At 38.0% G+C, this 12,734-nt stretch overlaps 1 protein-coding gene across 1 annotated transcript in view; it reads left to right on the top strand.

The window, feature by feature from the left end:
- The window catches only part of BCKDHB (branched chain keto acid dehydrogenase E1 subunit beta), a 199,265-nt gene that overhangs the window by 45,266 nt on the left and 141,265 nt on the right, over positions 1–12,734 (top strand). The window contains exons 5-6 of the mRNA XM_090280522.1: positions 149–304; positions 2,444–2,552. Coding sequence (XP_090136648.1) covers positions 149–304; positions 2,444–2,552 — 265 coding nt within the window. The remainder of the gene's footprint in view (positions 1–148; positions 305–2,443; positions 2,553–12,734) is intronic.

The raw sequence follows: 12,734 nt of genomic DNA on the forward strand, positions 1-12,734 counted from the left end.
ATCTTAGGAACTTTTTGTTACTGTTCAGCAAGTGCATTACAAGTTATGTTTTTATGGGCATGATTTAAAGTTCTAATAAAATGGTTCAAGAAAGTGCAGAAGAATTAAGTTCTTGTTGTGATACAGCCCCTCTCTGTTCCCTCCTCAGATTGTTAATGAAGCTGCCAAGTATCGATATCGCTCTGGGGATCTTTTTAATTGTGGAAGCCTCACCATCCGTTCCCCCTGGGGCTGTGTCGGCCATGGGGCACTCTATCATTCTCAGAGTCCTGAAGCTTTTTTTGCCCACTGTCCAGGAATCAAGGTAACCTCATTTATGTACTTTATTTGATCTCCATTTGATGTTTCCATTTTGGTTCATGCTACAGTATTAATATTAACTAATATGCTTATCTAGAGAAAAGCAAACAGGAATTTTGGAATTTATGTAAACAATTCTTTTTAAAAGAGAGTTTAGTATTGTTTTAGATCCTCTAGTCCATTGCTCAGGTTTATAGAGTATCGTTTAGCACCTGGCTTGACTTTGATATTTAATTTCAGGCTTCAAAGAATAAGACTGAGAACATAGTTGGTTTGTTTTTCCCCTCTTTCAAAGCTCTAGGTCCACTTAACAGATTCGGGGGTAAATTAATAAATCTATTATTTAATTCATAGTCAGAGGAATAAGACTTTTGCTTTTAGTCTATTTCTTTTTAAATAGACTAAGAGAAGCCTTTATTACCAAGGTGTGCTTTTCTGTCCAGGTAAGGTAGTATTTGTTCAAACAATTAATTTTCAAATATCTTTTTTTTGTAGCCTTGTACAACAATCTTATGTTTCTACAACAGCTTAAGTTTTTCAATAATAACATTTAACATATTTTAAGTCTTAAATTTTTACATTATCTCTTTTCTAGTTCTATTTACTGAAGAACTTTCTAAGGAATCATTATAAAAATGCATAGATATGTCCACCCAAGGCTGTGTGTCTGTTTTTTGATAATATGAACTGGTTGTGGATATGTTTATGTTTTATTTATTTATTTTTTCCTACTAGAGCAAAGTCATAAAGTTTTCTCATTTGAGTACAGGTTGCATCATTTTTCAGAGTAAGTTGGAAGTGGTAAGTTGGGACAGAAGCCATGTTTGAGGCAACATTTATTTTTGTGCTTGAGCTGAACGTTGATTCACATTTAATGTTTATGCTGTTACCCAGCATTTTTAAGAATAGATCTTTTCTCTCAATCCCCTACTTTCTCTACTCCCCGCAGCCCCTTCACCTTTTTTTTTCCTTATAAGTCCCAAATGAAAATATACATATAGTACAAAAGGCTAAATACATGAAGGAAGCAGATGAAGAAAAGTAAGCTGTGTGTTCATCAGTTTATTTACAGAAAATGAAATAGTGAGATTTGAGCTGCCATTTTATTTTTTAAATAAAATACTTCAGTAGAAATGGTATGAAAATGATTTTGAAAGCCAAATGTTGCTTGCATGAAGGAACATTATTTGAGCCTTTGTGATAAATTCAGGTTTATTTTAATGGTAACTCTTGTCTTTATGCAGTTATTTAACAAGATTTAGAGATTAGGCACAGGTTTGTTTAGTAATTTGGGGCAAATGGTATAGAAGTTAAGACCTTGAGCTGTGGTGTCAGTCAGAACTGGGAAGAATCCTTGGTCTAGCAAGCAACATAACTAACTTCAGGCGAGTTATTTGATCTCTCTTTAAGCTTTAGTCTGCAGTTCTAAATTAAGAAAAATAATAATAGCTACCTTGTGGGGATGCTATGAACAGTAGATGAATTAGTCCACATAGAGTTCTTGGCCAGTTAACACATGTGCTACCTGCTGTCATTGTCACCTTCCTCATTATCAACGTCATTCTCACAGAGGTCTTGGAGTCCTTTCTTGTCAACAGGAAGTGTGCAGGATCAACACTTTTCTTTTAGCTTTGTAGTAACTGGACATTATAGTGCCCACATCATTAAGTTCAGTGGATTACTTTTTCAAGTAGGAAATACAGATCATATTTTTCATGGAAAGGAGATTTTGATATTGAAAATTGGAGAAGAGAGTTGCATGCCCTTTGAAATTAGCTGTAGAGTATTAGTAGAAAATATTTCTTTATTGATAAATACAGAAAGATATTGACCACTTTGCTTTTTTGTTTTAACGAATGCTATTTGCAGAATCCTTTTTTAAAAATATATATATGCGCAAGTTTAGCTCCTTAAGAGAACAGTTTCAGTCATTAGAATATGATAGGCATCTAATAAATGTTGAACAAGTTAATTTTTAAGATGGAATATAAATTTTTATAAAAAATGGCAGGTAGGCTAAAACTGCCAGATTTCTAATTTTAATTAGTAATAATTGGTTATTTAAATATTAACCCTTCTTATAAATGAGTTTACTGGGATACATTTTTACTAAAATTGTCTTTTAAAAAATCTGTTTTTGCAGGTGGTTGTACCCAGGAGCCCTTTCCAGGCCAAGGGACTTCTTTTGTCATGCATAGAGGATAAAAATCCTTGTATATTTTTTGAACCTAAAATACTTTACAGGGCAGCAGGTAAAGGTTTTCTTTATTTTATACTTGTGACTATCTTTATATATTTTTTATAGTTCAAAAAATTAATTTTTTTCTTGTAAGTTTGGTTTATATTTACCTTGCAGAAAAAGTTTAGATTTTTTTTTTCCATATTTAGTTTGTTCTCAGGTGTATATGTTATGTTTAGGGAAAGTCCAGCTAGCCATTTATGTTTTGATTGCATAAAAAAATGTGAATTTTTCAAGAACACGAGGACTATGGTCATCTAAATGGTTGTTGGCTGAGTAAGTGTGGATGAAATGACAAAATGAGCTCTTTGTACTAAATAATATTAAGTGCCCTTATAACTAAAGTATCTGTTTAGGTCTTAATTTAAATTAGACCACTTTTGACAGTGAAGGAGGCACTATTAATGCTATGACATCAGGTCCGCATGGGGATGAATGTGTAAGGAAAACTGTGGTGTTCAGTCGTGCTCCTCCTTTGGCTTAACATCATGATTCTGTAAACACTCATCTGTGACTGTTTATATATCACCTGTAATCAAAATTTTAAGATCAAACGATTTGTTCTGTTTAAAGTATATTTTGAATTCAGAAAGCATTGTTTTGGCAAATCATTCTTTTCCTTGAATAGTTAAGCTTAAAAACATTTTTGAAAAATGTTTGTTTATTCTATTACAGTTGTCCCAGTTTTTTCCCCTTTGCCCTTATCCTCCCCGCTACCCCCACTGCTCCCACAGTCAATTCCCACGCCATTGTCCATATCCACGGGTCATTCATACATGTTCTTTGACTAGTCCCTTCCCCTTCTTTCCACCATTTGCCCCTATCCCCTTTCTTCCGGAAGCTGTTGGTTTGTTCCCTGTTTCTATGTCTGTTCTGTTTTGCTCATTAGTTTATTTTGTTCATTAGATTCCTCTTATAAGCGAGATCATGTGATATCTGTCTTTCACTGACTGGCTTATTTCACTTAGCATAATAGTCTCCAGTTCCATCCATGCTGTTGCAAAGGGTAGGAATCCCTTCTTTATGCTTCATAGTATTCCATTGTGTAAATATACCAGTTTTTTAATCCATTTATCTACTGAAGGACAGTAGCACTTGGCTATTATAAATAGCACTGCTATGAACATAGCGGTTCATAAGTTCTTTTGGATTGTTGTTTCGGGATTCTTAGGGTATATTCCCCACAGTGGAATCACTGGGTAAAAAGGCAGTTCCATTTTTAATTTTTTGAGGAAATTTTATACTGTTTTCCACTGTGGCTGCACCAGTCTGCATTCCCACCAAGAGTGCACTAGGGTTCCCTTTTCTCCACATCCTTGCCAGCAGTTGTTTGTTGATTTACTGATGATGGCCATTTTGACAGGTGTAAGGTGGTATCTCACTGTGGTTTTAATTTGCATCTCTCTGATGGCTAGTGATATTGAGCATCTTTTCATATGTCTGAGGGCCATCTTTATATCCTTTTTGGAGAAGTGTCTATTTAGGTCCTTTGCCCATTTTTAAATTGAATTGTTTGTCTTCCTGGTGTTGAGTCATGAGTTCTTTATATATTTTGCAGATTAAACCTCTGTCTGATGTATCATTGGCAAATATGTTCTCCCATACAGTCGGTTCCCTTTTCATTTTGATGATAATTTCTTTAGCCATGCAGAGCTTTTTAATTTGATGTAGTCCCATTTGTTTATTTTTTTCTTTTATTTCACTTGCCCTAGGAGATATTTTGGCAAAAATATTGCTATGTGGGATATCCGAAATTTTACTGCTTATATTTTCCTTTGGGGCTTTTATGGTATCACGACTTATGTTTAAGTCTTGTACCAATTTTTAGTTTATTCTGGTGTATGGTATAAGTTGGTATTCTAGTTTCATTTTTTTGCATGTACCTCTTCAATTCTCTCAAAGCAATTTATTGAAGAGGCTATATTTTTGCTCCATTCTATGCTTATATCCCCTCTGTCAAATATTAATTACCATAGAGACATGGGTTTATTTCTGGGCTCTATTCTGTTTCATTGATCTGCGTGTCTATTCTTATGCTAGTACCAGACTGTTTGGGTTACAGTGGCCTTGTAGTATAGTTTGATATCAGATATTGTTATCCCTCCTACTTTGTTCTTTTCTCACATGATTGCTGTGGCTATTCGGGGTTGGTTTTGGTTCCAAATACATTTTGGAAGTATTTGTTTAGGTCTTTGAAATATACCATTGATTGCTTTGAATCTGTAGATTGTTTTGGGGTATATGGACATTTTAATGATGTTAATTCTTTCAGTCCATGAACAGAGTATATGCTTCCATTTGTTTGTATTTTCCTCAATTTCTTCAGTGGTTTAAGTTTTCCCAATATTGGTCTTTTACCTCCTTGGTTAAATTTATTCCTAGGTACTTTATTTTTTTGTTGCTATCGTAAATGGGATTTTTTTCCCTAGTTTCACATTCTGATAATTTTGGTGTACAAGAATGGATTGATTTCTGAATATTGACTTTGTATCTCGCTACTTTGCCAAATTCACTTATTAGGTTGAGTAGTTTTTTGTGGAGCCTATAGGGTTTTCTGTATATACCATCATGTCATCCAAAATAATTACCATTTTACTTCCTCCTTTCCAATTTGGATGCCTTTTATTTCTTCTTCTTATCTGACCTCTGTGGTAGGAACTCCAGTACTATGTTGAATAAGAGTGGTGAAAGTGGATACCCTTGTCTTGTTCCTGATCTTAAGGGAAACGCTTTTAGTTTTTGCCCATTGAGTATGATAATGGTATTAGGTTTCTCATATATGGCCTTTATTATGTTGAGGTATGGTCCCTCTATTCCCACTTTGCTGAGTGTTTTTATCATAAAGGGGTAATGGTAATTATGTGATTGATTTTGTCTTTCATTTTGTTTGTTATCACATTTATTGATTTGCCAATATTGTATCATCCTTGCATCCCTGGAATAAATCCCACCTGATTATGGTGTGTGATCTTTTTAATGTATTGTTGGATCTGGTTTGCTAGTATTTTGTTGAGGATTTTAGCATCTGTGTTCATCAGAGATATTGACCTGTAGTTTTCTTTCTTTGCTGTGTCTTTGCCTGGCTTTGGAATTAGGATAATACTGGCCTTGTAAAAAGAGTTTGGGAGTCTTCCTTCTTGAATTTTTTTGGATAGTTTGAGAAGGAGAGGTGTTAATTCTTCTTTGAATGTTGGTAAAATTCTCCTGTGAAGCCACCTGGTCCAGGGTTTTTGTGTGTTGGTAGTATTTTGATTTCTGTTTCAATTTCACTAGTTGTTATCAATCTATTCAGGTTTTCTGCTTTCTGATTCTGTTTTGGAGGATTGTATGTTTCTATAAATTTATCTATTTCGTCCAGGTCATCCAATTTTTTGGCATATAGTCTTTCATAGTAATTTCTTACAATCCTTTGTATTTCTGCGGTATCAGTTGTTACTTCTCCTCTTCCATTTCTGATTTTATTATTTGGGTCATCTCTCTTTTCTCTTGATGAGTCTTGTTAATTGGTTGTCGATTCTGTTTATCTTTTCAAAGAACCAGCTCCTGGATTCATTGATCTTATGAATTGTTGTTTTAGTCTCTGTGTCATTTAATTGTGCTTTGATCTTTATTATTTTCTTCTACTCTCTCTGAGCTTTGTTTATTGTTGTTCCTCTAATTTTTGTAGATGTAGGGTTATGTTGTTTATTTGATGTTTTTCTATCTTTTTTAGGTAGGCTTATGTTGCTATAAACTTTCCTCTTAGGATTGCCTTTGCTTTATCTTTACCCAGGTTTTGGGTTGTTGTGTTTATTTTCATTTGTTTCCAGATAGTTTTTTATTTCTTCCTTGATTTCATTGTTAATCCATTCATTATTTAGTAACATGTTATTTAGCCTCCCTGTATTTGAATGTTTTTGAGATTTTTACTTGAGCTTGGTTTCTAGTTTCAAGCCATTGTGATCTGAGAAGATTCTAGGTATAATTCAATTTTCTTGAATTTCTTAAGGCTTGTTTTGTTTCCTATCTTTGAGAATGATTCATGTGTGTTTGAGTAGAATGTGTATTTTGCTTCTTTTGGGTGTAATATCAATTAAGTCCATTTCATCTAGAGTGTTGTTCAATTCTGCAATATTTTTGTTGGTTTTTTTGATTAGAAGATCTATTCATTGTTGACAGTGGGTGTTAAAATACCCTACAGTGACTGTATTGCTGTTGATCTCTTTCTTGAAGTCTTGCAAGATTTTCTTTATATATTTAGGTGCTCCTATATTGGGTGCATATATGTTTACAACAGTTACAGCCTCTTGTTGTACTACTCCTGTAACTTTTATGTAGTCATCTTCTTTGTCTCTTCTTATGGCCTTTATTCTGAATCCTATTTGGTCTGATGCAAGCATTGATACCCCAGAATTTTTTTCATGTCCATTTGCATGGAATATTATTTTCCATCACTTCACTTTCAGCCTGTGCATATCTTTTGTTCTGAGGTGGATCTCTTATAGTCAGCATATATGTTGGTCATGTTTTTTTATCCATTCCACAACCTTGTATCTTTTGATTGGAGTGTTTAATCCAGTTACATTTAAAGTTATTATTGATAGCTGCTTATTTATTGCCATTTTTCCCTTTGTACCTTTGTTCCTCTCTCTTTTTCTTCTTAAAGCAGTCCTTTTAGCATCTCTTGCAGTGCTGGCTTGGCGGAGATGTACTCTTTTAGCCTTTCTTTGTTTAGGAAACTCTTTATTTTGCCTTGCATTTTAAATAAGAGCCTTGCTGGAGAGAGTAGTCTTGGTTGCAGTTCCTTGCTTTTCATTACTTGGAATATTTGGTGCCAATCACTACTGGCTTGTAATGTTTCTGTTGAAAAATCAGTTGATAGCCTTATCAGAGCTCCCTTGTATATTACTAGCTGTTTCTTCCTTCCTGCCTTTAAGATTCTCTCTTTGTCTTTAAATTTTGCCTTTTTGATTGCAATGTGTGTTAGAGTGGGCCTCTTTGGGTTGACCTGGATTGGGTGTCTCTGTGCTTCCTGGGCTTACATGACTTTTTTTTCTTGCCAAGTCAGGGAAGTTTTCTGCCATTATTTTTTTTAAACAGGTTTTCTGGCCCTTGCTCCTTTCCTTCTGCTTCTGGTATCCCTATGATGCGATTATTGTTATATTTCATGTTGTCCCAAAGCTCACTTAAACTATCCTAGTTCTTTTTGAGTCTTTTTTTCATTTTGTTGCTCTGACTGGGTGTTTTTTTTTGTACCTTGTCTCCTAACTTGCTGATTTGATTCTGTGCTTTGTCTAGCTTGCTCTTAATTCTTCTAGTGTGTTCTTTACTTCCAGCTTGTTCCTATTCAAGGTTTCTATGCCCTTTTCATGCTGACATAGGTCCCACTAAGTTCCTTGTAGTTGTCACTTAGTTTCTTGAGCGTCGTTACAACCATTAGTTTGAACTCTGTTTGATAAAGTGCCTGCCTTGATTTTACTTAGCTCTTTTTCTAGACTTTCTTTCTTTTTTTTCATTTGGGGACTTGTTTCTTTGTCTCCCCATTTTAGTTGTCTCTGAGTTTGTTCCTATGTATCAGATTGATTTGTTTCAACTCTGTCTTGTTGAGTGGCCTTGTATGGTAGGAGTCCTGTGGGACCCAGTGGTGCAGACTCCTTGATCTCTTGATCTGAATGCTCTAGGAATATCTTCTATGTGGCTTATGTGGACTCTCCTGTTGTACTACTTGGGTCCTGACTATTATTGGCCTGTTCTTTAGTGGGAACTCCCCTCCGTCTGGCTGGCTAAGAGGCTCAACCCCCACTGTCTGTTGTATGCTGTTGTGTAGGTGCTTGCAGAAAAAAGCAAAACAACACCAAAACAAACAACGCCCCCCCCCCACCACCACCACAGCTATATCAACCGCAACAGAGCAAAGAAAAATAACAGTGGAAGGTGCAATGTAATAGTAGAGAAAGGGGAAAAGGAAAAAGAATATGAAAAGACCAAAGGAAATTAAAGTGATTATGAGAGGAGAAAGGGGAAGACAACTACAACTCGTAATGATTTGAAAGAGGAAAAGAAGGGAAAAGAAACACAGAAAAGGTAACAAGTATAATAAAAGGATAGACAAGGGAAACAGTGGAGTAATCAAAGGTAAGAGTAAAATAGGAGATATGGAAGAAAAATGGAGCACCAAAATTAAAAAAAAATTAAAAAATAGATAAAAAGTTAAATAAAAAGACTATGAAAAAGAAAATAGCTAAGATGATGAAAAAAGAACATGTGGGTTTGTCTCAGCACTGTTTAGATCTTGTCTTCTGATTTCTCCCTTTGAGTACTGCTCTGATGTCTGAATCTGGTGTAAGCCAATGTCAGTTTCTGTCTACATCTGCCCCTTGGCCACATTTTCGAAGCTATAGGCCATCCACAGTTTTGGCTGATTTCTCCTGGCTTGGCTACTGCCAGGTGGGGCCAAGCTGTTCTACAAAGCTGGCTTTATCAGCACTGGGTCCAGGGATGTGTCAGCAAATGTCCCAAGTCACCACTGGATCCACCTCTGCCTATCTCTGCATGCTGATCTGCTATCAATCTTAGACTAGTCACACACCCAACTTTTTCTGGGGGTCTTCTGGAAAAAACAGGGCTGTTATTCCTGGATCTCCTGTGGCAGGTGCCTTTAAGATTTCAGGGAAGATGGTAGGTGTGTTCCCCCTCCCCCAAACCACTGGTCAATTCTGTCTGGGATTATTTCCCTGTACTCAGCGGGGTGGGCCCATAGTAGGCTTCCAAAAGCAGGATGGGAGAAAAGAAAAAAAAAAGCAGCAGAATAGAACACCGAGACAGAGCAAAACTGAAAAAAGAACAAGAGAAGTTGCTGAGTGGAGCGAACAGGATTTCAGAAGTTGTGGCAAGGGGATTTTCAGAGGGTGAGGGAAGCGGTATCCCACAGGGTTAGGTAACTGATTTCCCCTGGAAGGGGCTTGCTCTTCTCAAGAAAGATGGTTGCTGTGGAGCCCTGGTGTTTCCCGCCCCCAAAATCCCACAGCCGCTCCCCCAAGACTTGCCCCAGTGCCTCCCATGCCAGACTTTCCTCGCATGACTCCTGTCTCTGCTACCCTCCCCTTGCTTGGGCCCAGGGTGTGTAGCTGCAAACACAAAGCCTACGCTTTGCCCACTTAACGGGGGAAAAAAGAGATGGTAAGTTTGTTTCCAGCAGTTTTGTCTCCCCACAGAGCAGAGAGCCCCCATGGTGTGGACTTCTGGATATTCTTGTAATGTCCCTTGTGTGGGTTATGTGGACTGTCCTGTTGTTTTGGGGTTCTGATTTTTATTGGCCCATTTATTGATGGTAACCTTCCCCCATCTGGCTGACTAAGGGGCTTAACCCCTACCATGACCGCCTCTGCCTTGAGAGGGCTTCTAACTGTGGGTTGGAATCCCCAGTTGGGGCATGTACCGGAGGCCACCTGTTGACACCTCTCTCTCACATGGATGCCTCTTGGCATTTCCGGCGGTTCTTCCCCAGGAGGATGTTGTAATTTCCTCAAATTGAATTCTGTTCCAAATCTGCACAGCCAGATGTGCCAGGCTGGGTGGCAGCGGCTGCCGCCTCCCTCTAGCCCTCCCAGGTGGGCAGGCACTTGTACGCTCGAAAACACACCCCCAGACTCATCCACACAGTACTTACACCTGCTCTCACTCACACGCAGGCTAGATATTCGAGTTGTTTGCTTTGTGGTTTAGCTGCAAGACCGGGTCAGGAGCGTGGAGTAAGTGGACAGAGCTTCCAGCTCCTCTGCAGCCATTTTGGATCCCCAATAAATAAAATCAGACTGTAAGGCTTTACATTGGGCCCAGTGGTGATCCAGTTCTAGAACACAATTCCTAGTCATTCGTTAGGCCTACTGCAGGCTCCGGCCTGCCTGAGCCTGCATGTGCCAAAACCTCTTTTAAGTATATTTTATTGCTTATGTTGTTACAGTAGTTCCAATTTTTTCTTCCCTTTTCTCCCTTCTGCCCAGTACCCCACTTCCCTCCAGCAATCCCACCCCCCCTTAGTTCATGTCCATGGGTCCTGCATATAAGTTCTTTGGCTTCACCCTTTCCTATATTATTCTTAACTTAACCCTGTCTATTTTGTACCAAACTATTATGCTTCTTAGTCCCTGCACCATTTCCCCATTTCTCCCCCTTCCCCCTGCCAGCTAATAACCCTCCAAATGATCCCCATACCTATGATTCTGTTCCTATTCTGGTTTGCTTGGTTGGATTTTGTTTTTATTTTTTAGATTCAGTTGTTGATAGTGGTGAGTTTGTTGTCATTTTAATGTTGATAATTTTGATCTTTTTCTTAAGTAAGTCCCCTTGACATTTCATATAATAATAGCTTGGTGATGATGAACTTCTTTAGCTTTACCTTGTCTGGGAAGCACTTTATCTACCCTTCCATTCCAAATGATAGCTTTGCTGGATAGAGTAATCTTGGCTGTAAGTCCTTGCTTTTCATCACCTTGAATACTTCTTGCCAGTCCCTTCTTGCCTGCAAAGTTAGTTTTGAGAAATCAGCTGACAGTCTTATAGATACCCCTTTGTAGGTAACTCTCTGCTTTCCCTTGCTGCTTTTAAGATTCTCTTTTTATCTTGAACCTTTGGCATTTTAATTATGATGTATCTTGGTGTAGTCCCTTGTTTGGGACTCTCTGTGCTTCTTGGACTTGTATGTGTATTTCCTTCACCAAATTTGGGAAGTTTTCCTTCATTATTTTCTTTTTTTTTTTAATGTTTTTTATTGATTATATTGTTACAACAGTTCCAATTTTCTCCCCCTTGCTCCCCTCCACCCAGTACCCCCCTCCCCCAGCAATCCCCCCCAAGTCCATACCCCTGGTTCGTAAAAATTAACTATCCCCCCCCTCGAAATATTAGGACCCTTTGTAATCTTGTAAAGGACAATGGGCGAAGGTCTCGTGCTCCTCTAGCTGCTTCAAGCTGGACATGGTCGTCGTCCTACCTACCCTTGGGTCCAGAAAACCCTAATAAGAGTGGGGGTGTGGAGGGGAGGGTGGCCTTCCCACATGGGGAAGGATTGTGCAGACTCCAGGTCAGTTGGCTGTCTCTGGTCAACGGCGTGCTTGGTTTAACAGGCTGGTGTCCTTGTTGTGTTCTGGGGGCAACAGATTTGGCGAAAAGGGTTAAAAGACATCATTCAATCCATAACTACTAGATGACAAAAGGCAGGGATTAATTTTTCAATGTTCCATATTAGGAAAAAAAAAAAAAAAAAAAAAAAAGGGCTTCTTTGTAAGAAGGTGTGCTAGGCACATCTCACCTGTCCAAAACCCTTTTGCCCATTATACTTAGTTTGGGCAGAGGTAAATAGTTTAGGTTTTCCCCCTCAGACCTCTGGACCTTTTCTGTCCAAGCCATTAGGATAGAAAAGAGAAACCCGTTTTAAAGTGAGGCCCACAGACCACCCCATTCTTCCCCAACCCAGCCATTTAGTTCAGTCAAACCGTTGAGTCTCAGGAGGCAGCGCTGCAGACAGGATTAAGTGAGGCTTATGCATACAGACAATCACTCAAGTAATGAGATCATAGGCTTATGTCCTTTGAAAACAGAAAACACGTGTTAATTTATGTAACATAACCCACAAACAAGTCTCTAAATCTGTAAGACTGTCTTATTGGGAAGACATCCAGTTGCAAGGCACTTGAAATTCTATTTGCCTGCAACTTGAATATCTTTGATGATATCACAGACATGGTTTAATTTTCAAGTGAAACCATATTTTAAATGAGAAGAAACTTTTAAGACGGTTAGTTGCCCTATTTTATACTCTACTACTGATCATTGTGATTTTCCTTGAATAATAATTTTTCTCCCTAAGGTTACCCTCCTTGTCTTTAAAGGGACTACATTAAGTCCATTTTTAATTTATCCTGTTCGTTTGCATAAACATAACAGGAGCAGCAAATGATCACTTATGATCTTTAGTTCTGCTTTGCTGGAACTTACCCAAGGAATATTTGGGGTGACCCTCAGTCTGTTCTTCAGGGCACAGAAGCTGAGCCACATATCTGGCATTCATCCTTGCCTGTACACACCTGTTTTTTCCAAGTCTTTCTGGTTTTTCATTGCGCCTTAAGGTCCCTTCTAGCCATCTTTCAGTAAAACAACCTTCGTTCCTTCCCTGGAAAGATTGCTGTGGACCGCACAACCAACCATGGTACCAGGC

Source organism: Furipterus horrens, unplaced genomic scaffold (assembly GCF_987537825.1).
Source record: "Furipterus horrens unplaced genomic scaffold, mFurHor1.1.pri manual_scaffold_6, whole genome shotgun sequence".
NCBI classification, from domain to species: Eukaryota; Metazoa; Chordata; class Mammalia; order Chiroptera; family Furipteridae; genus Furipterus; species Furipterus horrens.